At 41.0% G+C, this 25,903-nt stretch overlaps 1 protein-coding gene across 6 annotated transcripts in view; it reads left to right on the forward strand.

The window, feature by feature from the left end:
• Positions 1–25,903, forward strand: part of RPTOR (regulatory associated protein of MTOR complex 1) — a 458,205-nt gene that overhangs the window by 304,148 nt on the left and 128,154 nt on the right. For all 6 annotated transcript variants that reach the window (XM_048488432.1, XM_048488434.1, XM_048488435.1 and 3 more), the window contains exon 11: positions 13,781–13,882. In XM_048488432.1, coding sequence (XP_048344389.1) covers positions 13,781–13,882 — 102 coding nt within the window. The remainder of the gene's footprint in view (positions 1–13,780; positions 13,883–25,903) is intronic.

The raw sequence follows: 25,903 nt of genomic DNA on the forward strand, positions 1-25,903 counted from the left end.
TTGTGGCCATGTTGGTTGCTCCTGGGATACCCTCTACTAGACGTTCCTATTCAGCCAAATGGGCTAGATTTGTTTCTTGGGCAAAAATTTCAAGGCCTGAATCCCTACTCCTGTCCTGTTGACAAGGTTTTTTTTTCATATCTACTGTCTCTGAAGAGCACTGTCTAGCCAGGTCTTCTCTTAAAGTACGTTTGGAAGCGATACCTGCTTTTCATGATGGAGTTGGCTTGCTGCTTTCTCTACCTCTCTTGAAGAGGTTCCTTAAGGGGCAGACTTAATCTTTTGTATGCTTTGGTCCAAATTCCTAAGACCTCGTCTTATTACATGTGTGTCTTTTATGTTTATGTCTCTCATCTACAGCAACTATTCTGGCCATAAATAATTATGTATAGCTACATTCAGACCTACTGTTTCTAATTTTATTATTCTTTGTCTTGTGTTTTTAATCCAATCTGTGATCCATATCAAACCTGCTTCCTGGTAATATAACCTCATGTTAGACCATCTCTTTTCCCCTCATCTTGTAGGACTTTAAATCTAAATCTGGGTATTTTGTTGTTCCTGATAAATTTATTTGAGTTTGCCAGCCTTTCAAAATTTTTGTCTTGGATCTGAATTAGTATCATTTGAAACAAAAAAATAAAAATAATTTTGATGTGGAGATAAATGCCCCATTCCTTTAATAAAAGCTTGATATGTAGCCTGTTGAAGTTTTTTGTGGAACTAAATACCATCATCTGATAAATAATACTTCATTAATCCTCTATTAAAGGGATGGGACATTTTTCTCTCGGCCAGTTGGCAACCCCATTTAAAAAACAATATTAAATTTGTTTAATATAACATAGGAAAAATGTATTTGTATGATATGGATCTGATATGAATGAATCTGGGCTCTTAATTTTTGGATTGGATTGTAGGCCCAGAGAAAATTTATCAAGGCCTGATCGACCATTTTAATTGTCTTTCAGTTTGTAGAACAGCTCCCTGTGTTAAATGGAATGGCTGTCCCACAATTGCAGAATAGTGGTCTAATTCCCATCCTAATTCTCATCTTGGTATGTGTGTCAATTAGCCAGCATGTTGAGAATTATGGCTTCTGTTTTGCAGAAACCTGATAGTCGGGTCAAGATGGCATTGTATTGTTTTTGTTTCTGGCCACCTTTAGCGGGTAGGGCAGTTTATTACGTCGTTACACTTTGCTTTTTCCAATTCATTGTTATGGTAGCAATAGGAGCTAAGTTAAAAAAAAAGTACTTGAATGAAAAACATCTGTTAATGCCTTCAGAATGCTGTAATGTGGAGAATATAGAAGACCTTTGAATATGTAAGGCCTTTGAATATATATGGTCAGGAACCATAAATACGAGGCTTCACAATAAAGCAGTTCAGGGAGATTTGGAGAGCGGGTGACTCAGTCATAAGAATAAGCCAAGAAGACAGCCTGAGCTGTGAACTCCATCTAATGGAATAAAGGTAGGTGTGAAGAAGGCCAGTCAGACGTAGATTACTGTAGAAGAAAGGTCTTTCTGATGCAGAAGTGATGAAAATCGTCTTGCAATCTGTATTGCAGTATCTAGAACTTTGAGCGTATATTCATTGGAAAGGTAGTAATGAATGTGAGATTAGTGTGGCTGTTGCAACACTCTGCATCTAGACATATAATACTGACTGGATTGGAGCCCGGAAGAGATTTATTAGAGGTTTTAAAAAAGTGTAGTTGAGTCTGCTGGCAGTGACAGCCACAATCTATGACTTTAAGATGAGCACATTCAGTACAAATGATTAAAATCTTGACACTAATGACCAGGCAAGGGAAAAATGTATAACTTACTACTGTGCATCTTGACTTCCTTAAGACTTCCCAGTACAAGCTGTGCCTGCCTGCCACATTATATACCTGCTATTTGTGGCTGTAAATGAGAAGCAATCTACTGATGGAAACGTAACAAAGTCTCTCCGTTACCACTTCTGAAAACAGCTGTGGATCTTTGTCTGTGTGTTTGAACATGTTTGTCAAGTGGTATTTACTTAACTTTGATTTGTAAAAGCTGGTTTCAGGTTTTGTCAGTAGCAAGTGTTTTAGTGTGCTTTGGCTCACCTGAATGTATGACAAAGAAGTGTGACTCAGAATATCACTATCCATTTAACAGTAAATGTATTTACCTTTAGTTGATTTGTGTATGTCTGAAGCTTGTACCCTTAAACATAAGCTAAATGAAATCGGTTTGTAATAAAATGCTCATTTTCTGAGTAATGTCTTTAGTCTGTTTCTTGCGCAGATTTTAGCAACGGCTTTGGTCTGGTTGCCATTCATTAAATGTGTTCATAAGATCATGTAGTTCATCTACAATAAATACTATCCATTGTTTCTTCTGATTCATATTGCTTGTGCATTAACATTTCTCCCAGGGTGGTCTTATCAGCCTCTAAAAGTGTATGTCTCAGAAAATATAACATCTTTGGTTCAGAAAGAAACCACCAGATTTCAGTTATATAGATAGTAAAGCAGGAGGCTTTCCTCCTGTGTTTGTGCACTGCTTTGGCTTAACCTGACATAAGTAATTTTGTGTAGGGATTTCATCTTTGTTTCTTTTACTTATCTGGAGGAGACTGATGAAAAAAATTTTTTTTTAAAGCAAGGAGTTGAATGCCTGGTTAAATATTTAATCAATTTTTCTACTTTTGTTGTTTTCTTGCATGTGTCAATCAATAAATCATTGCTTTTGCTGGCCTCTCTCTGTTAGTCTACTTTTGCTTTAGTTACATCCTAGATCTCTGCATTTGTGGTAAAACTCAGAGGCTTTGTTTCCTATTACTTTGCTTTTACACATAGGCCCCTTCCGCACATGCAGAATAATGCACTTTCAATCCATTTTCACAATTGTTTGCAAGTGGATTTGGCTATTCCACACAGCTGCAAAGTGGATTGAAAGTGGATTGAAAGTCCATTATTCTGCATGTGTGGAAGGGGAACTTTACTGAACATCCTTGATCCTAACCCCCACTTCCTAATCAACATTTTGCTCCACAATCCATCAAAGCTATACTTCACCAGTCTAAGTTTGCTTCTGCCAGCCAGAAGTAATGCCATAAGAAATTGAGGCATAAGCAGTTGTTGTGATGGGGAAGAAAATTAGTGTTATTAATGGTAGTCATTCAGTTTAGTAACTGGGCTGGTAGACACCACAGTCCAGTATCTCAGATGTCTAATAGTCTATTTCAGTTGCTTAAACATTGTCATAGCAAATCTCCAGAGGTCAAAGTACAAACAATTTTGGACTTCTGTTAGTGTATCAAGGGCAAATGAGGCAGAGCTCATTCATATCCCAGGTGAGTTGGAGTAGGGAAAAGGAGGGTACACAGTGTGTGTTCATATGCTCTTAAGAGACAAAAGCAAAGAACCAAGCAAATACTTTCTTCTTAAAATGGTTTTGAGTTGTTCCATACTAAAACACAGGGGTCGACACCCAACAAAGGGACCTTTTCTTTACGTTCCTGAAGGAGTCCAGTCTCACATGTTGAAAATTATGGCTTCTAGCAGTTCTTAAGAAGCAATTATCTGAATTTATAATTGGTTTCTTGAGAGAGCCCATTGGTAAGGCTAGGACAGTGGTACAGGCAGGTGTGGGCATTCAAGGGGATTCAACAGTAGGTTTTTCACACCACCAGTCAAGCTTGTTCATCATTCCTGATCTTGTTAGTCATAGGCCACTGGTATTTGCTAAATTTTCAAAAGGAGGAACTGGATAATCATGAGATGGGTGTCACTCAGGTAGCCTCAAACCTGGGCTTCCCCGTGTTAACAGCAGAGGTTGCTTCTATGTTTTCCTCCTTTTGCAATCTAATGAGGTTACTTCACCAATAGGTCCACCTCCATCCCCTTTTTGCTAGCTGCCAAGCCACCCCAGTGCCCCCTGAAACCTTTCTCTTTTGGCCCTGGGCCCTTGTGGGTTTTTGCCTTGTCCCATTTCAAGCCCTTGCTCTCATCTCCTTTGTTCACCTCTTCCAGGTCCTCCCTTAAGTTCCCTCCCTGTGTTTTTCACCAGTCCCTCCTCATAGCCTTACCTTCAGTGCCTCTTTGTTAAGTTCTCTTTCCCTCTGTCCTCTCTATCAAATCCCACCTAGTTGCTTCTTCCCTTCCTCTTGGGTAAGAGTCTATCCTTTGATTCAGCCTCCATCACCTCAGCAACTGTCACATAGCTGCACCCATCTCTGTGAGTATTCTCAGTTTTGGCGTGTTGACTTCTGGCTGTTTTCCAACCCTCCAGCTCCTTTCTTGCTGGCTTGTCAGACCCTAATCCTTCGGCAGTTGCTGCCACACCTATCACCTGCCCTCCTGTCATAACTCTCTCCTCACCTTTTCAATTTCCCTTTCACTTGTCTTCTCATTGGCTTTAAAAGATCCTTACCAGTTGTCCCATTCCAGTTACCCTATCGCCGTGGTGGCGAACCTATGGCACTCCAGATGTTCATGGACTACAATTCCCATCCAGCATGGCCAATTGATGGGAACTGTAGTACATGAACATCTGGAGTGCCATAGGTTCGCCACCACTGCCCTATAGGCAGCCGTGCACCATTCTGGCATGTTTATTTCCACACAAGCTGCAAGGCACATCTAGCTTGGTCCCACTGAGCTCATCTGCCTGTCACACAGGGAAATGAGTCATATAGGATTGGAACACCTTAAACCAAAGTGTGGCTCTTTTTCTTGGAAAGGCCCCCATTTTTACACTGAAAAGTACACCAAAAAGAGTGTTTCCCCGAAAATAAGACAGGGTCTTATATTAATTTTTGCACCCAAAGATGTGTTAGGGCTTATTTTCGGGGTAGGGCTTGTTTTAGGGGAAATACAGTACCTTCACAATTCATTAAGGCAGGCTCTTTGCAGCCCCGTTGCTTCCCCGTCACACGTGATGCAAGCTGCATCCTCATTGGCAGGGAGCACACTGCTGGATCACACCATCCTGATCTGTAACTACCGGTAGGGCTTATTTTTGGAGTAGGGCTTATATTTTAAGACTCCTCCAAAATTCCTGAAAAATCATGATAGGGCTTATTTTTGGGGTAGGTCTTATTTTCGGGGAAACACAGTATATCAGGAGCAATAACTTGATTACACTGTTATTCACGTTTATCATGGATCTCATTCTGTAACACACTTTGAAATATGGTCATGTAGTCTCTTGTGATGTCTGATTAAACCTATGGAAGGTTTGTCATAGTCTCTCTAATAGACACATGATACACACATGAACATTGTCAAAAACAGTGCCATGTAATCTCCCCCTCCAAATCGTTCAGTGTTGTTTTGTCTGAGCAGTGCCACATGAAAACTGCATGTATGCAGGCCCACAAACCTTGAGTCCGTTCACCTGGTGTGAGATCTATCTAGTAATTCACACAAAGCAATGGAAAACCAAGTGTACTTTTTAACTTTTATGCAGGAGGAGAACAATAAAACATGCAGCCATTCTGTCCTTTCACTCTACTTCATAATTAGACAGGCCCTATGCCATAATCCACAGAAGTGTGTATTCATTCAGATTTTCTCTGTTTCTTTCTTAGAAAAAGTCTTGTCGGAAATCTGAATGCTCCTCTAGGTTTACAGATTTTAGTCTGAGAGATTTTTTTAAAGAGAAAGCAAAGTCCCCATTGTGCACACTTGCTATGTCCTGCTGGTATTACTTTTGGAAATGGCAAGCACCACATGCCCAAAAGGCTTTGTTAAAGTTAAGGGACTTAAAAGGCAGTTAGGACTTTTCATGGTGACAGCATTTGAAATGAAAACGGGGGGAAAGACAGAAAGAGTTAAAGGGTATGAAGAAATTGCCTTATTATTATTTGAATTAGACTTTCTAGTAGCCCTCAGATGTCCTTGAGAGACTGTAAGTGTAGATACTGCTCACAAAGGATGTGCCCTACAAAAATGAGGGCACAGACATCTACCCTTAGTAACAGAAGGGTTTATGATTATAATGGAAAAGACTTTCCATTACTGATAGGAAAAAAAAACATTCCTTGACTTCTTGAGGCAATTAACAATATGCGGTCATGACCAATTGATCAGTGTTTCATGCCCAAATCCCGGGGAATGCTTGCAGCTGAGCCAAGCAGTTTCACAGTCTTGGTCATCACAAACAACACTTGCACTCACATATCAGTGGATACTGTGCAACTGCAGCACTTGCATATCTCTTGTTTGCAACTAGAGTGATTTGTTCAGAATGGGATGTCCAGTAGCAAGCATGTAATGGCAGTGCAGTATTGAGGGATTTGTGGATGCAGTTCTGGTCTGGGCTGTGACCATCACATGGGTTTCTGCATGATAAAAAGCACTACATGGGATTCACTATGCAGATTGCCTGCATGTGAAACATTTCCAGACCACTGCTGGCTGTTGCTGAGAATGTCTGGCTATAGTATGGAATGGAGATATTCCTTCTAATGGAGGTGATATAGATGGATAGCCAGTGTACACATGAATAGCATTTTAGCCAGTCTCCACATAGAGGCCATTGTCATACAGTCCAGTTCAACCCCTCTTCAGATGAAGTATAACTGTTTGAAGTATAACATATAACTATATGTGCTGTTTTATGTCAGTCTACCCTACTTCGTAAGCAGTTTTGTAGTTGTCTACGCAGATACTTTTTCCTCTTAAATTCTGTTTGTAAATATTTGATTCTGGGGCAAATCCCCAGTGTAGTTTGATAGACTTTTTACAAATGCAATTAATTTTCAGCTCTTGTTACTCATTCCTGTCTTGTGCATATTAATCTCAATTTTCCTCAACAAATTATACAGAGATTTAGTTGCGGTCCATTCGTCAGCTCTCAACAATTCAAGTAGCTAAAGCTTTGTTGAGTCAGAAAATGGGAGTTGTGAATTGTCCAAATCTTCACTAGCAATTTCATGATTTCTATGCCTAACAATGTCAATTTCCTATATTTACAGTGATATCTTTCAGAGTATCTTTCCTAATGAAGCAACCAAACTTCCAGGCCTCCAAGAGGCCTATGTTTTTTGAGGAGCAACTCTCTCTAACCCTACAAGTCACAACTGTGTGAAAAGAAATGGTAAAATGGATCTTACCATTGCTAACAGCATGTTGGGAGCTTTATGCAGTTCATTGAGCACCTTCACTGAATGCCCAGACTGACTCAAGGAACACATCTAGCAGCTGGGATTCAGAGAACACAGTGGACTTAATAGCTGCACGATTTCACACAGTACAGTGAAATGTACTCAATGAGCTTAGGTCTCAAGCCATCATCTTGGAGAGAAGACTACCTCTCCAGTTGTATTCCACTGCCTCCCCTCACTCCGTAGCACATAAAGGATTCCTTTTCGCTGCAGCCGGCAGGTTGAGAGCTAGATGTGTGCTTGTCTAGTAACAGCAATCCGAGCATTCTTTTTCTGTCTCCCGAGACTTTTCTTGAAATGTGGAAGAAACCTTTGAAATCTCACTTATTAGAATAATACAAATCTGGGCAGGAATCTCCCTGCCTTCTCTTTGCATTTTGTAAGCAGGAACCCATTAAGGCTTTTCTGTGAGTGTGACAGATCGCCATAACACCAATTTCAGAAAAATAGAAATTAACTTCGTTTTGATGAGCTGCCATTTGGTTATAAAAAAGTATGTAGAGCAAAAATGGACTTAACTTCTGAGCAAAAGAAAATAAATTGAATAATCTATGCATGCTGTCACTATAAAAATCCCAAGAAACACACACAGCTTTGATTTAAGAGGTTTGGAAAATACTATTAAAGATTCCAGATTTCTGTTCAAGTTGTGTTCATGTCTTTTACTATCATTTTGTTGGTCTCTTTCCTCAAGGTCTAACTCACTTTTCCTACCAAAAGAATTCTCAAACCTTCATCCTCTTCTATTTCCTGAAAAATGGCAAAGATTCTCTACTATCCAACCCCTCTCATCCTACCTAATGGAAAATTCCTATCCAGCTTCCAAGAAATTTCTTGCAGTCTTCTTTGTTTATGTGCAGCTCCTGGTGCCTCGCTGAGAATCTTTATTCTTCTAGTGAATTCTGACATATGAATTGCCATCCTATTATCTTGGAAAACTGGAAGCTAGATAGAAAAAGTTGTTTACAACCTTTTGCCCACTTTTAAAAATAGTTTTTGATTAACTCTGAGCCATTTGCAAAGTGCAAATTCAACATTTTTCTTGCAGAGTTGTACATTTTATGCCCATATACGGTGCCTTAGGTGATGTTGTATCACCAAACCTCTTTCCCACTTTGGCCAACCAAATGCCCCTGAAAGTTATCCTCCATAAATTTGTTTGGCTGTATCTGCACGGCCCGCTCTACTTCTAACGGCCCATGGGGCCAAACCAAAGGCCCCCCCAGGCCGCCGTTCGCGACCTGGCGCCAGCTGCTGCAACGCAGCAGACTCTGACGCCTCTTCCCTCCCAGGGCGCAAGCGTCAAACCGCCCTTCTAAAACAACAACCCTTTTCAAAAGGGGTTGTTGTTGAGGGATCAGTCTTCCCTGCGGGCGCTGTGCAAACCAGCGCCCGGGAAGATTCTTCTCGCCGCTTCCGCCCCCAGGGAAGTGCCGCGAAGCCCTCGGGCCCCACACTGTCCTCCAACCCAGGGGTCGGAGGCAGCGCATGGGCTGCATTACGCCTTCCGCAGGCGTAATGCCAGCCCGAAGACACAGTCCTCAACCTCCAGGGGTCGGAGGGCAGCGTGAAGCGAACTCGCGGCATACAACTGGCGGCCAATGAAAATGGCAGCTTCCGTCGCGGAGCACGCTTCCTTGCCTTCTGCCGGCCTCTCCCGTTGCCTGTTTTCGCTGCGGCTTGCGCGGTGATGTTGTATCACCAAACGGAACTCCTGCCGGCGTGGGGGCGCGAGGGGGCCGTGCAGAAATGGCCTTTGATTCCCTCTAATGGACTGCATGTGTAAATTAGATTCAAAGTGAAGTCAGAAGCAACAATCCAGAGAGTGAGGAGCTAGACAGCTCAGAGTGGTAAGCTGTTCTATTTTCTGATTGGCTGATCAAGCAGCTTGAAAAAATCTAGAGGAGGCTGTCCTCTGTGAGGCAGAAGGTAAACAGCTTGGGGGAAGGGATTCCTCCTGTGCATGTGAGATTCCTTAACTGAGTGAGAAGTGTATTCTGAGGGAATTTTCATTCAGAGGGAAAGGTCTGGACTAAAGTTTTTTAAGTGTCAGCTTATGCTGATAGCAGTGGTATACAAACATATGAACTAGGTGGTTGTTTTGGGGAAAGGCCAAAGAGCATTTGTAGAAGAAGAAGAAGAAAGAAGGAGGAGGAGGAGTTTTGATTTATACCCTACCTTTTTGTCCTGTAAGGAGACTCAAGGTGCCTTACAAACTCCTTTCCCTTCCTCTCCCCACAACAGACACCTTGTGAGGGAGGTGGGGCTGAGAGAGTTCCAAGGAACTGTGACTAGCCCAAGGCCACCCAGCAGGTGGAGAATGAAACCCAGTTCTCCAGATTAGAGCCCACCTGCTCTTAACCACTACACCATGCTGGCTCTCACTCAGACCCCAAAATAGAAAGGAATATATCTTCTAGACATAGAAAAATAATCCTAAAACAGTTAGAAGGAAGATAGTGCTCTAAAGAGAATTCCCTGGTCTGTTGTATTTGAGACCAGCAAAGGTTACCTCAGGAGTGTGATGGTAAATTGAGTGTCTAATGGAAAATAGGCTCAGGATACTGAAATAAGGGTACCAGCCTTCAAGAACCTAGTAGTTTTGAGAAATGCTAAGTAGAAATAACTATTAATGTATGAAAATATAACACCAATGAACAAAAAAAGTCCCCTCTTATATATGAACTAATAAACTGAGAAACAAAAGATTAATGACACTTAAGCTTGTGAAAAGAAGTGAAAATTTATAGTGGGCTACATTAATAAGTTTACCATCTTTTTAAAAAAAGTCTAATACCATCCTTGTTAACTAATAAAGATTTTTTGTTGCACTTACAAAATTCTCAAGTGCCATTATAAAGCGCGGGGGGGGGGGGGGGGGTTTGTCTGCAAATAAAGAGACACTCATATCTTTCCAGTAGTTTCTGAGGCTGAGCTAAAAACCAGAATAATAGTTTTCAAAGAGTGGAACATTATTATAACATCAATTCAAGGCTACGCTTTACCAAAAGTGGATCAGTCTCTGATGGGAAAATCTGCCTCACAGTGCACAAAAAATGCAGAGTTGCATCATCGCCTTTTAATGTATCAAGGGTCAAGGCTGATAAGGTTTCCTACTTCAGGACAGGAAATTCTTGAAGATTTGGGGATGTGGAGTCTGTTGGAGGATGGAGTTTGGGGAGGGGGAGGACCTCAGAAGAGTTAATACCACAGAATCCACTCTTTAAAGCTGCCACCCCCCACCCCAAATGAACTGATTTCTATATTCTGGAAATCAGTTTTAGTTCTGGGAGATCTTTGCAGTTCAGCTGGAGGTTGGTTACTCTACTTATCAGGCAGAGTAAAATATTCCAAATTATGTTGAAGGTCAGGCAATCAGAGCGGAGCAGGGCCCAGCTGAAATGTCAGACCAGGGAGAAATCAGGATCTATCAGGGCTGATTGAGGTTTAACAAAAATGTAGTCAGGACCAGAACCTTTGGGTCAGTTTGAAATTAAATTAAATCAAATGCTGGCATGGTTAAGTTTCTAAGATCCCACAGAAGTATTAGACTATTTATATTACCAACAAGACTTTGAAGAACCAATATGAAGGTGTCTCCATGGCAGGTAGCTGATTTCAACAGCTCTCATTGGACCATCCAATCAATACATAGTTCCCTATTGGATATTTTGAGGGTGGTACAGTGTGGAAGAAGTGATTTAACCTGTAGCAGACCACTCTAAACGCACACAAAGCAAGACCTTAGATTCTGGGTTCTAGTCTGTGGTACCTAACACCATCTCAAGTAGCTGCAATCGCTGTATCTTGTGGTAGAGATAATTATGTATTTCCTATTGTCTATCTTGAATCTACATTCCATCAACTTTAATGGGTGCATCAAAGTTCTAATATTACAGGACAGTTCTTGCTGATCACTTTTTCCATGCTATTCATTATTTTATAAATTAACAATTTCATCTGTAATGATTGTGCAGCAGAGTTGATTTCTCTTCCCTAATCTGTGGTCCTCCGTGCTCTCTGTGATGTACAGAATTGCACCATCCCCAGACAGCCTTCCTTGACATTTCTATGAAATTTATATCCAAGGATAGTTGTATTTCACTTGGTTTCTGAAATGTTCATTCTATTCTTTTTAGCATTGAGCATTCCAATTCCCCCATCTTGGATCACAGGTTTTTTAATATTTGCATATAAATGTTTAACACCATCTATTCCTCTCCTCCCCCCCCCCAATTTTCTGTTTTCTTACTGTGCCAACCATGCACAAAAGTCAAGTGATGATAAAAAGGATAGCTTCATCTGCCCTATCATATAGTATATTAAAACTTGATGCCAGTGTAATAACAATCTCAAATTCCAAAGCTGGGATTTAAAATTTGATGATTCCTAGTCTATGCCCTTAAGTAGCATACAAATGCACATGATCTCAGTTCCTCGGCTTTAATACTCTACTAATGTTTTGTTGGCAAGTACATTTTCAGGAAATACATGCAGTTCAAAAGTGTTAGCTGTAGGTTTATCTTTAGTGATCCGGGCACCCAGAGCCCTGGTCAGATGAAATGTGTATGAAAATTTAACAATCTAGAAGCTCTGTCAGTTATGATAAGCTGTTCTTTACAGAGATATGACCAGAGCCATTCTAAGCAATGAGATAGGGGAAGCAGTCAGTTTCTCAATAAATAATTGATTTGACACCATTACCAATAATTAATTTCTAAGAGACAATATAATTATCAGCCACACCAAATTTCAGATGGAAAAATTAAATAAGATTATTGTCCTTGGTGCAGCAGCTTCTTTGGGATCTGAACAGAGTTCTATGTCAATGTCATATGGTACAATATAGCATGTGTCATAACACAAAATACTGTTATAATACTTTCTCTCTAAATAAATGGGTATAACTGATCAGAAGACTGAACAACAGCTGAAGTAAACACTATGCCTTTTGACAGCAGAGGAAAACAATATTGTAAGGGCCTCATCTTATTCCCATAATGTTTCCAAATCTCAGCCAGTGAGAACACCATAGGAGACTACCCTTATGTGAGGCCAGAACCGCGTCTCTGGTCCTTCACAGTTGAGTTTAGTTAGAAAATACCCAAGAAGCAGGTTTGAAACAAAAAGATCATTTTTGCTGTGCAGAATTTTAACAGTTCACACACAGGGTAACTCTCTTAGAAGAGTCACATCTTAACCAGATAAAGACTTCATTTTTATAGATGCAAAGAATACATACGTCATAGTTCATACCTGTAAACATATCCCATAAGATCATACCCCTTTCACGTGCTTTCTGCATGAACCTTAAAATCTGATTGGCTGATTCTGTCTCCTTGTCACATTAAGACAGCCTCTGAATCAAATTGCTTCTCTGACTAAAACATTGTCACATACACAAGCTGGAATTTTCCTTTCTCTGTCAGCTCCTGTTTCTGTCCCTCCCCTTGGCAGGGCAATAAACTAACTTCTTCCTTTTGGGTATTCAAGGATAACAAGGTATAAAGGTTTTACATACATTCCTTAAAAGCATAAAGTTCCCTTTTCTCATGTTAAAATATTAAAATATGATTTTAACAATTATACAAACATTGATTCTAATACAATTATATTGACATACCAGTGAATATGAATCTCTCATTATCATTTCTATGTTCATTAACATATATATATATGTATGTATGTGTGTATGTATGTGTATATGTGCATGTGTGTGTGAGTGTATATATATATATAGATAGATAGATAGATATAGATATAGATATAGATATAGATATAGATATAGATATATATTTTTATATATATATATAGATATAGATATAGATATAGATATAGATATAGATATAGATATAGAATGAATGTGAATGTGAAAATTATATATATATATATATATATATATATATATATATACACATTTTTTTCAATTAACTAATCACATTCATTCAGTTCTAACCTCTGCTCTCTTTATGACTTTGTTTACTCATGTAGCTATCCCATGTAGCTATTTCTTAAAAACAAGTCATAAATGCATGTCTTCTGTCACATATCTGGAGTGACCAGATCTTAAAGATTTAATCTTTACTTTCCTGCATGACCACTGACAAGCTACGTGTCTGCTGACATGCAGGCCTGGACAGTGGTTCAGATCAAACCTTTGATTTTATAAATCCATTTCAAGTTTACAAATCCTTGATATCAAATACAATTTTTAGGCATTTTGGCCCATTCCCACACTTAACTTTATGGAAGCATACATTTATAGAAGCATCTTGAATTGTGATAGACTGATTGGATGCATCATACTCGTGTCAGGCAGTTGGACTACTCCAACACTCTAGTGATTTGAAGAGTGATTGTAAGTGAGAAATGGTGAACTAGGTAAATCCCTCAAATATTTGTAATAATGATTTCTCCACTTTTCCTTCAATTTCTTCATGTTAAGTCTGAGGAGTTAACTTGCAGCATTTCATAAAATATGAACTGAATAAATATTTGCCATTGCTGTGTTGTCGTAATGGTAACTTGAACATATTTATTCCCGATAACATATTTATTCACTGCTTAGTGTGTTGGGCATGAAGTTGTCACTGTGGTTTATTGATGACTCTACCCATTCTGTCCTCAACAGCACAGCCCATTCTTTGCCGAGCAGCTTACAGCATTCCAAGTGTGGCTGACGATGGGAGTAGAAAACCGCAACCCACCTGAACAGCTTCCCATTGTATTGCAGGTGAGTCATCTTGACAGGTGGTCAGATGTGTATCTTAGCTGAGATCCTTGGAACATGTGGACACTGCGCCAGCAGCTAACTTGTTCTGTGTGTGTGTATTGAGGGCATGTGTTTCTCTGCCTGCTTTGCTGTCTGGCAGATGGTGTTTGGGTAAATAAATTACGTGGACTGTATTCAAGACTAATTGGCTCTGTTTGTTTGCTAGGTCTTTACTTATAAAGACACATCACTCACAAACACAGCCCTTCCCCCACAGCTAAACATAAATTGAGTTTGTAGCTATTAGCCAGTACTATAGGGTTTAACTCTTTCTCTTGCCTGTTTTATCTGTTTAGCAGCCCAGCTCTTACACACAGCAGTAATCTTGGTTTATGTTATTGGGGATAGAGGTATTCTGTGCCTCTGTATTTCCATATGCAAATGAACATGAGAAGTCTTTGAGTCTTTCCTTTTGCTGTTTTGTTTATTGTTTCACCTACATACAGTCTCAGACTCTAGTTGTTATATCACTTCAGGTCTCCAAGTGCATCTTCCTCAGTCAGCCATTAACTAAGTGACTCTCCTTCCCTTTTGCTCTTGTCTTAGTCCAGCAGATGCTTCTCAGCAGATTCATCTTCGTTCTCCTCCCTCAGAAACACCCTGCTCATGATCATCCTCTTTCATAGTTTGCTAGTTGTTACTGGCAGCCTTTATTTATTTATGTATCTAAAACATTTGTGTCCTGTTTCTCGATAAAATATTCTCAGGACAGCATGCAGAAATTCTTGTAAAACCATGAATCAATAAATGAACACAGAACAACAACACTGAAAACAAGCAGCACAAAAACCTTCATAAGACCTTACCAGCAGATAAAATATAATCTGAAACTGCAAAACAGCAAGTCGTTCATACAAAGAACGTGAGACTAAAGAGTCATCTTCGAATATTAATGAGTTGACAGCTAAAAACCAGTGACATGAGAGAGACGTTTATTAAAGGGAAGTTTGGGCAATTAAAGATCCTCATATTTGGCAACAGATTAACTACTTAGCTTCATTGGGTTCCATGAAAGTGATGGCCCTGCCCTGATGCTCACCCAACTGGCATCTGACATTGGAAGGACACAAAGCAGAACCTCTAAGGATGACTAGCCTGTAGACAGGTTCATACAGGCAGATCCTTTTTTCAAGTAGTCAGATCCCAGGTTGGCCAGAGCTTTGTACGTGTTGTGTCCAGAAGCAAACCCGAAGATCTTTTAAGACTCGCAAGATAATTCAAAACTATCAGCAGCCTTATGAGTATCATGTTGATACTCATGTTGAGTATCATGTTGGTGACATTTCAGTCCAAACCTGTTGGTGACATTTCAGTCCAAACCGGTGGACAATCTTTCCTATCAGTTTCATGGAAATATTCAACACTGTAGGAAACTAAACAGAATTCTGTGGGAGCCCATATTTAAATGCCATGGAGCTGAGCAATTGTTCCACAGTACCACATTCTGGAACTGATCATTAAGATAGGAGCAGAACTGTGGAAGAATGGCAGCGTGATAGCCATATCAACTAGCCAGTCAAAAAAAGATTTTGTGGATCATAGTATAGTATCAACACTTTGTCTCTGCTAACAAAAGTTAGCAATCAAGTTGACCAAGACAACTTTTGTTCCACATCTCAATTGAAATAGATGTAAATAATCTGTGTCCTTCAAGAAAACCTAGTATTGCCCAGCCACCAAGCACCTAATCACCTTAATCCCAAGAGGGCATATTTGCTGATAGTGTTCTGGGTCCAAGGTGACTTTCTTAAGCAGCGCTCTCACAACAACTTCCATTGAAGTAGGTGGTACACTAACAAAATTTACACCCTGTGTTGTATCCCAAATACATATACCAAGAACTGGAGCTGTATTGGTGAGGGTTCACAACAGACTACAAAGACTCCCTCTCCAAGGCAGCTTATTCTTCCAGCTTTGTCCATCCAGGTCAACTCCCTCATTGAGCATTAAATCCTGGCTGACAGATGGCTTTCCAAAGACTATCCTGGCAATCACCTGTAACCCTTTTAGCTCTGATGACTGTTTGGCGCAACTGCTCATTTAGCCTTTTAAAAAATATTCAAGCCCTGTTGACTGAAAGAAGAACTTGAAAGAGGCACAGGCACAGTTTTGCATGAGTTTCCTCCCCTTTATCTGGCTAATCTACATCCCACTGCCCAATGTTTTCTATACTACTAATCGTAGCATCAGATTACTTGTCTTCAGTTCTAAAATCTGGCACTTGTAAGTTGTCCCATGCTTAATATCTGTCTAGTTCAGCATTGCCTACTCTGACTAGCAACAGTTCTGCAGATCTTCCCTGTTTTACAAAATGCTTTAACTGGGTGTGCTAGGTATAGAGTGTGTAGTTATTAATAAACCACAGTCCTTTCTCTAAGACTAGTATCTGCATATATCACCTTGTTTGTATTAAATGGATGGTTCTTTAAGCTGTACATTTTTTGCAGTAGAGTGTGGGGATCAGGAAATAGAATGATGTCCCAGGTGTCATATCCAGTGGCTATATAACAAATTAGGCCAGGGTCAGGGACCAATTCTCAGCAGTTATCTGCTAAGCTTTTCTTCCAATGTAATGAAGACTGGTGGTTTCTCTCTCTCCATTTCTATTATTTTTTCAAGTCAAGAAGCCAAGGTTTGCAAAGTAAATATGTGAAACAGGTAACTTACATTTAAAAGAAATATGGACGCAATCAACATTCAGAAAAAGTAAAACAACCTTAACCTAGAAAAATGGAAATATCAGTTAGTACCCTTTATATTTAATATCTGTTCAATGTCTGTAATCTACCCAGCAATTAATCTACATTTTCCCCGTGCTTTCAAAAATTGCACTAACATAATTATAGCAATATCACAGACCCTGGAGAACCACACATCTGTGCTAGGAATCTAAGTGGTTTTTCAAGAAAATATCATAATTCTTGCAAAAAGCTTATCCAATTTTTACAAGCCTTTCAGAACCTTTTCTTGTTTGCCATCTAGTCACAACTGGTTCATGGCAATCCCATGTGGTTTTCAAGGCAAGAGATGTTTAGAAGTGGTTTGCCGTTGCCTGCCTCTGCATAGCAACCCTTGGCCTCCCATACAAGTACTGGCCAGGGCTGAACCTGTTTAGCTTCCAAGATATGATGAGATTGGGTTGCTCTTGGCTATCTAGGTCAGGGCTTGAGAATCCATAGCCACTTTGGGGAGGGAGGTGATGAGATTGGGTTGGCCTTGGCTATCTAGGTCAGGGCTTGAGAATCCATAGGCACTTTTTTTTTTGGGGGGGGGGTTGCTGGGATAGGCACCTGCTAAGAGAACTGGGATTGTATTTTTTTAACCTAAGGGCATCCATTTTCCTCCCTTAAGTGGGAAAGGACTCTCATTCCCATTTGTATCCACTATCTTGTATTATGCCTGACAATATCATCAATCTCTGTGAGACTGAATCTTCATTTTGTAGAACCTCTGGATGATCATTTTGGGGGAGGGGGTGATAGATGAGCCATTTATCTCTGACAAATGGGAACAGGCAGATTTCTTAGCTGGCATTGGGTCTGTTGAGTTGCTTCAAACCACAAGACTGCTCTGGTAATTAATTTTACATAAGTATTAAGATACTTACCTGCTTCTGACTACTTCATGAAGAGATGTGTCTCATCCAGTACAAAAGGTAGCGCAGAGGTGAGGACGCAGTAAGGGAATCAAGTTTACATTGCTTCATCAGATTTGAAGCATGATGTGATTAATTGAGTCTGGCAAATTGTGTGGATGTTTCAGGTGCTTGAGGAACCCACTAGAGTATTGAAACTAAAAAGTGACTAAGAAAGATACATTGCTAGGATGTTTTTCTTCTTATGCTATCTCTTCCTGGAGGAACTGTGAATTTGTATGCTGGAAGCATCCTGACCTACCTAGCCCAATCTCGTCAGACCTTGGAAGCAGGGTTGGCCCTGGTCATTTGGATGGGAAACCAATGCCAAACTGCCTCTAAATGACTCTTTCCTTGAAACCATTATGAGGTTTCCATAAGTCAGCTGCTTCTTGAGGGCAAAAAGGCACCGTGCTTGGAATTTATGTCAGTTAGTGCTAGCCAAAGGAAAACAATTTGTTTATAAATGGCCTTGTATTGACTTTTAAAAAACTTAATTCTCTTGAGAATGTCTTCTCTCTTGGGAAAGACCTGACAGAAATAGATTTATGTTACAGAGAGGAAGAAAACCACTTCCCAGAGGAAAAATGTTGCCTACTTTGCAGCATGCTCAAGCAGTAGATTTTTCTTTCCAGACTGTATGGTGCTGCGGATTTGCCCTGCGTTCACAAAATCTAATGGCAGCAGATGCAGAGGAAACTTTGTTTTATCCAGTGCTGGCTTTTAATAATAGCACTGTCTGCTGTTTGACCTATAATATTTTAGAATTTTAATACAAAATCTCCATAAATTTATCCACTTCTGCCTTGAGATTTGTTTGTTTGTTTCTATCTATCATCTCGGCTTCAATGTTTTTTTCTGTAGACATGCCTCTCTGATTTTGAAAGTAACTTTTGTTCCTCTTATCAGACAGGGATTGAAGCTGTTACACATCAAGCAAAGTCTTATTGGTTTCTAGTACTTGCTTTTGTACTCAGAAATAAAGTATTTCCCCTGCATTATCTATTTAAAAACAAAAGAAATTATATGTTGATTAACAGCATCAAATGAAGCTTGCAAGAAAATACTGTTTGTATTGCTTTCCTTTGTGGTCTGCTTTACGATAGCTCGATACTTTTTGACTGGAGCTGGAGAGAAATGGAAGGAGATTGTGTTTTCTTTTTAAAATAAAAAAATCTCCTGCTTTTGCCATGCAGGGTGAAGCCAGGAAGCATTGTCCTCATTATGATTTGCCTTAGTGATGTCATAATCTAAACAAGTCTATTAAATGGCATTTTCAGGAAGCCTGTGAGTAAAAGTAAGGGCAGTAATCGGTCGGGTGACATGATGTCATTGTATTGCTTATATCATCACTGGTTGGCTAGGATAGACTAGTAAAAATCCATTTAAAATAACATTGTAGATTAAAGACGCTGTAAAAAAAATTGCAGAATTTTTAAAAAGAACATTTAAGGGGGGGGAGGGGTTGAGGATTCATGAAATTTCCCCCAGACTTACTTTTTGCCCTGAAACTTTTAATGAGTGAAAATTCTGTGCACTTCTTGTCTTGGGGCCCTTTCCAAGTCTATCAGAATTACCTAAATAAATGCTAACACTGTCTTTGATAGTATTGCAAAACAGAATTGTAGTATGTAATAAAACATCAGTTCTTAAAATCAGTAGCTCAAACAGGTACAAATAATGACTCTAAAAACTTCTTCTTTGTAAGTCTTTGTAATCTCCCCACTGCTGCTGCTGTTTGACCTATTTTTGCCATTTTTGTGTGTCTCTAGGGCAGGGGTAGGGAACCTGCGGCTCTCCAGATGTTCAGGAACTACAATTCCCATCAGCCTCTGTCAGCATGGCCAATTGGCCATGCTGGTAGGGGCTGATGGGAATTGTAGTTCCTGAACATCTGGAGAGCCGCAGGTTCCCTACCCCTGCTCTAGGGCCAATCTGCCCATCTGCTCCTAGAAGGATGTATATATGAGACAAGAGGACCCATTTCTTAAATTATACCATTACGCTTTAAAATTAAACAAATCTGATCTGATTAGATATACACTTATTTATTAAAACATTCATATCCTGCCTTTCCTTTTGGTTCAAGGTATTTTCAGTTTAAAAGCAAAAATAAAATAACAAACCCCAAAACCTCTTCCCACTTTCCCTTAAAAGAAGCTTGCCAATTCAGACTCCCTCAAAAGCCCTAGTAAACAGGGCCCTGCAGCATTGCTGGAAGATCTCCAAGGAGTGGGGGGTCCTCACCTCTAAGGCAATGATGGAAAAGACTTGGAAACACCTAAGAAAGCTAGCGTGGTGTAGTGGTTATGAGCAGAGGACTTGAGAACCAGCTTGATTCCCCGCTCCTCCACATGAGCGGCAGACTCTTATCTGGTGAACTGGATTTGTTTCTCTGCTCCTACACATGAAGTCTGCTGGGTGACCTGGGCTAGTCATAGTCCTGTCTGAACTCTCTCAGCCCCACCTACCTCACAAGGTGTCTGTTGTGGGGAGAGGAAGGGAAAAGGAGTTTGTAAGCCGCTTTGAGACTCCTTACAGGAGAGAAAGGCAGGTTATAAATTCAAACTCTTCTTCTGCGTGGTGGAATAGCCAGCACATTGCTGTATTTGGTGCACAGGGACATGTAGAAAGAGACAGTCCTTCAAATATGTGGATCCAAGGTCATGAAGGGCTTTAAACTGGCACCTTGAACTGAACTTGGAAACAAACTGGCAGCCAATGTTGTGGTTTCAAAATAACAATGTATGTTACAAGCAGTTAGCTCTGATAATAGTCAAACTGCTACATTCTGAACCAGTTGTAGTTTCTGGATTGTCTTTGAGGGTAGCCCTACATAGAGCACATTTCAGTTATTCAGGCATGAGGTTATCGAAATATGCATCAGCTTAACCAGATCAGTTGAGTCTAGGTAAAAAGAGATATGGTGGGGCAGCCACAGCTAATAGAAGGCACTTGTGACCACCATTCCAACCTGCTTTTCAAACAGCAATGAGAATCCATGAGCACACCCAAACTCTTAACCTTCTCTGTAAAAGCTAACATGATTCCATCTAGAATAAACAGATTCAGTATTTCTAGAATATCAGCATTTCCAGCCAACATATCCTGTGTCTCATCTGGATTCAGCTTCAATTTGTTCTGCCTGAACCATCTGACTAGCCTCAAAGCTCTGGTTCAGAACCAAGACAGACACATCTGGAAGCTTGGATAATGAAATAAAAAGCTGGGTATCATTTACGTATGGATGAGCCCAAACCCATAGCTCCAAACAATTTCATTCAGTGGCCTGCAATATTAAAAGATATTGGGTGAGAGAATAGAACCCTGTGGCACCCCATAAGATAAATTCCACCCAACTGATTCTGCAACTTTGAAGGAGACTCTTAAAGTCTGATCTGACACTAACCTCACCTGTTCATCTGTCTATGGGGTTGGGCATACAGAACTTGTGAGCCCTAGGCCCAGTGGGCTACTGCTTGCTTAGAAACCTAGGTCCCCTGCTCCAAGTAGTATAGCTTCTAAAGATGGTGCCCAGGGCAAGTGCTGTGCACCCTCCCAACCCCCTGTGGACTTTGTGAGGGTGCAGTTAAAGGCTGGGATCAACTGGTCTAGCTTTAAATTGCAGGCTCCACCTCTAAAGCCTGAAGTTTAAGTCTGGCAGGGGGCATTCTAGGCAAATCCTGGCCAGGGACAAAAAAAATCCTGAGTGTCATACGCCCCGACACACGCAGCAGAGTAGGCTGCACAATTCCTACCCACACCATGAACAAACAATGATATTTTGTACCAGCTCACAAAACACCTCCCACTCCCATCAATGCATACATGGCTCTCTCCCCACCAACTCTTTTCCTAATTTCCTAATCACAACAACCCTACCATGAGGTAGGTTGTTAGCCTGAGAAACTCAACTCCTGCCAAGTGCAGAAGTGGGTACTTCAAAGCATGTATAAATCTCTACAAACCACCCACAGCCAAACATTTACCAAACAAAATGTCAGCATCATCTCTCTCACAAAACACCTCCAGTGGAATTAACCCCCAAACAGCATCACTTTCTAATGGTGTGTAAACCATAGGGAGCTCAGATTCTTCTTTTAAATCTACCTTAAAGGGAGGAGATCTGGGGTCCATGGGTCATCAGGGTTTGACAATTGAGAGTGATGCTGCTTGGGGGGAGAATAATTCTCCCCCTACCCCTGAAACAGCATCTCTTTTTGAGGGTTGGAGGATTCAAGATGGAAACAAATAGAAGATTTGGCTGGAATCTGGGCAAATTTAGGAGCGCGTTAGGACAAAAAATTGATCCCATGGGACATGTCCTGCTTAAATATATGAACCGTCTAAGGTATTTGGGTTTGGCTCTTGGGGGGTATTTTTTAGTGTTCATTTTGGCCTGCAAGGAGCGCATTTTTTAAAGCTAGCAGGCTCCACGATTTTCAGGGAGCATCGTAAGACGATTCTGCCCTGATGACTACCACTTTTCGAGAGTTCCATGGCGATGTTTGAGTTTCCAGGGGCAGCAAAGTTATGGACACTTCCAAATGGAATGCCCCTATCCCCATTGTTTTCTTTAATGGGAGCTAACCTCTGAGATGGGGCGGCTACCCATTTGAGAGAGCATCTCATAACTTTGGTCCCGCTTACGAACATAACTTCACCAAACTTGGGTGGCATCATAAGAATAGTCAACATATGATACCCTGAAAATTTGGGGTCACTAGCTTTAAAAATACATCCCTTCCAGGCACCCCACGAGATTTGCCCAAGATTCTTTGTTTTGCAATGACTTTGCTCCATTGTAATAATGAGGAATTTCTGAAGGTGTGAGGCAGGCTGCACATTTTTTTGAAGATAGAGGCCTAGACTTTCAAAGGTGGCTCCCAAAGAGGCCCTTTGTATTTCTTTAAAGCATCCAAGCTTGGTGAGCTTTGCTTCTGGAGCGTCGCTCACAAGATTTCTGTGAGAACTCAGCCCACAGGCTTTCATGTGCAGGAGCGGGGAAACAAAATAAGCCTTTTGGGGGCCCATAAAATTGAACCCCCAGAAGCAAAGGTCTCCAAACCTGGATGTTATTACCAGGAGGCCCTCCTGGAGCCACCCTGAAAATCTGGTGCCTCTATCTTCAAAAATGTGCAGCCTGCCTACACACTCAGAAATTCCCCATTGGCTACAATGGAGCAAAGTCACTGCAAAACAAAGAATCTTGGGCAAATTTTTTGGGGTGCCTGGAAGGGATGTATTTTTAAAGCTAGTGACACCAAATTTTCAGGGTATCATCTGTTAACTATTCTTATGATGCCACCCAAGTTTGGTGAAGTTAGGTTCAGGGGGACCAAAGTTATGGTCCCTCAAATGGGTAGCCCCCATCTCAGGTTAGCTCCCATTGAAAACAGTGGGGATGGGGCACCCCCTTTGGGGGTCCATAACTTTGCTTCCCCTGAACCAAACCTCACCAAATTTGGGTGGTATCATCAGGACGGTCTCTGGATGGTACCCTGAAATTTTGGTGCCACTAGCCTTAAAAATGCGCCCCCTGCAGGTCGGAACGTGAAAAAACACTTAAAAATTCAAAAACACACAAACGACCCTGAAATGTTGGCGCCCCCGCACGTGACTAAATGGGGGGCGCCCGGGGACATAGGGTACCCCCTGTCCCTAGGCAGGAACGCCACTAAAGTCTGGACCTGGCCAGGCCATACCCAGCCCTGAACTGCAGACTGTGCCCTGGCCAAGTCCAGTTTTATAGTGCTGGTTCCACCTCCAGAGTTCTGCCTCTGAAGTCACATGGACTCTGGAAGTGGAGCCAGCTTGGCCAGGACAAAGCCTGCAGTTCAAGGATGGGTTCAGCCAGGCCAGGTCCAGCTTTAAACTGCAGACTTTGAGGCAGAGCCCAGAGTTTACAGTTAGACCTGGCCTTTGAACAGTGGGGGTGCAGCTGGACCCAGGGCCCAGCCTTGAATTGCAGGGTGGGGGACAGGGTTTGTTGGGGGAGGGGCTCTGGGATGCCTGGCACCCTCCCTTAAGCAGCACCCAGGATATAAGCCCTGGTTTTCCACACCCTGGTTACACCCTTGCCTGCTGGCCTAAGAAGGACCGCCTGTTCCCTTCCCTGGCCTTTTAAAGAAGCCTTCCCGGCTCCCACAATGGGTGAGGAATGGGCTGTCTCTCTAGGCAGATTCTACTGTTTCTCTGCCACTCTTGTGGTCTCTGTTCCTGGCCCTCAGTCTGTGCAGCATCTCTGGGCATTTTGGCAAGTTAGGAAGATGTTCCTGTAGCTTCAGATCAGACTTCTGCAGCCCTTCCTTGATGCAGCTTGACCAAGTCCCTCACAAAAGGCTAATAAGGGAAAAATTGCAGCCATGAATAAGTAGCTGGTTTTACACTTAGACTATCAGTCCAGATGGGTAGTTTTATTAGTCTGAGTTTGCAAAATAAAACAGGAAACCAGATCATGCAGGATTATGCAGGAGTAAATGTCTTTACTCATTAATGTACCACTGAGCTCCTGTTTTATTCTGTTCAGTACCTTCTCTGGCATTTGTCCAGAGAATGGCAGCATGACCTTCCTTCACTATTTACAGGTGAAAAGTTTTTTTTTTAATTTCTGAAGTGAGGATTGGGATGGCTAAGACGTTTGGCATTTGAGCAGCTGACATTGGGTAAAGTCAGAGGCATCTCTCAAAACTGCATAATCATAGATGTAAAAATTCTAAAAGGTGTAGATGCTAAAGTGTAGATGATGGCATAGGAAATTGCTAGAGGGTCTGTAATTATAATAACATTACTGTTTACTAAAAAGACCTGCATTTACAGTGAACTTACTCTGAAAAGAGCACACCTCTAATATGGATGTCCAGTGGCACTTATCACCATTTACAGAAAGAAATACAGTATGGATGCCTAGTAATTGCTGGCATTGTAATGAGGGCAACACGTTGTTTTACATCTGTGGTGCCCTAAGGGCTTGATGATTCTGCAGCACACCGGCAAGAAAAAATGCTGGCAGTTACATAATGGTATTGTTGTGGTCTCCTGAATTTTGTTTCTTTTGAACTATGTTTCAGAGCTACCAAACTGCACCAGGTGATCATTCAAAAAGTGATAGCTGCAGCATGGTTAGTTTCCAGGAGGTATTGGAGGAAAAGGCACAGGCCTCTGAGAAACAGAGTGGCTGGCAAAGGTTAGAGAACTAAATGTATTAGTTAAATTTACAACCTTTCCAGAAGGCCCAGATAAGATATATACTGGATGTCCTGGGATCTACCTCCCAGGCCAGAGGCAGAACACTGGAAACAGTTGCTGAAAGGGGGAATGTTTAATAAGTTGACCAGTTTGAGTTACTACTTAGCCTCTGGGCTTTGCCTCAGTGTTTTGGTCCAGCTGCCACATGATGTTTTTCCATTTCAGTAAACTACATCTGCCTGTGGAAGATTATCAGAGGAAGATGCATCTCTGATCCCTTCCCCACCCCCCACCCCCATTAGCTCTGGGTGCACAGTTTTTCCCAACATCTTCTGCACCTACTTCTCTCATAGTATAATCTTAAATAGAGTAACGTCCTTCTAAGTCCACTGCAATCAATGAGCTTAGAATGCTACTTAGCACAGCACTGCCAGGTCTGTAACATTGCAAAATAACCGGTCATGCAGCAGGATTTCGGATTTCTAGACTCTAAGGACATTGGTAATTATCTGGAAATAAGTATTTCTAAGGAATGGTGTACTGTCTTTATAACTCTTTCAGCCTACCTATGGGGCAGGTTTTATAAACTTACTGAATCAGAAAATGGATCAAAATGTGTCTTTTTTGTCACAGAGTTGCACAGTATTCGCATTATTTTTGTAGTTCTGGTTGCCTCATCTTTGAAAATGTATGTGGTGGAGAAGATGCAGAGAAGAACAGCTGAAACAATTGAAGGGTTTGAGCACCTTATCTAAAACAACACATTCGTGCAGCTGAGGCTTTTTAATTTATGCGAAATGGAAGAGGGAGATACAATAAAAGTTATGAAATTATTCATCATGTGAAGAGAGTTTATAGTTACAGATAATTCTCACTGTTATAGAACTTAGAGTTATCTGATATAATTGATTATCAGTCGTTTCAGGCTAAATGCAGTGCATAACTGCTTACAGAATTTATTGCACAAAGTGAGGTTGTACCCGTTAGCACAGATAGGTTTTTAAAAGCATTACACAGATTCACAGAGGAAAGAGCTCTCAGTGATTATTAGTAATGAGAATCAACAGACTGAACACCACTTGAGATTGGTGCTGCCTTTCAAAGATAAAAAGGATGACTATTCCCATCATGCCTTTTTTATGTAGTTTATTTTTATTCCA

Source organism: Sphaerodactylus townsendi, linkage group LG03, assembly GCF_021028975.2.
Source record: "Sphaerodactylus townsendi isolate TG3544 linkage group LG03, MPM_Stown_v2.3, whole genome shotgun sequence".
Lineage (NCBI taxonomy): Eukaryota > Metazoa > Chordata > Lepidosauria > Squamata > Sphaerodactylidae > Sphaerodactylus > Sphaerodactylus townsendi.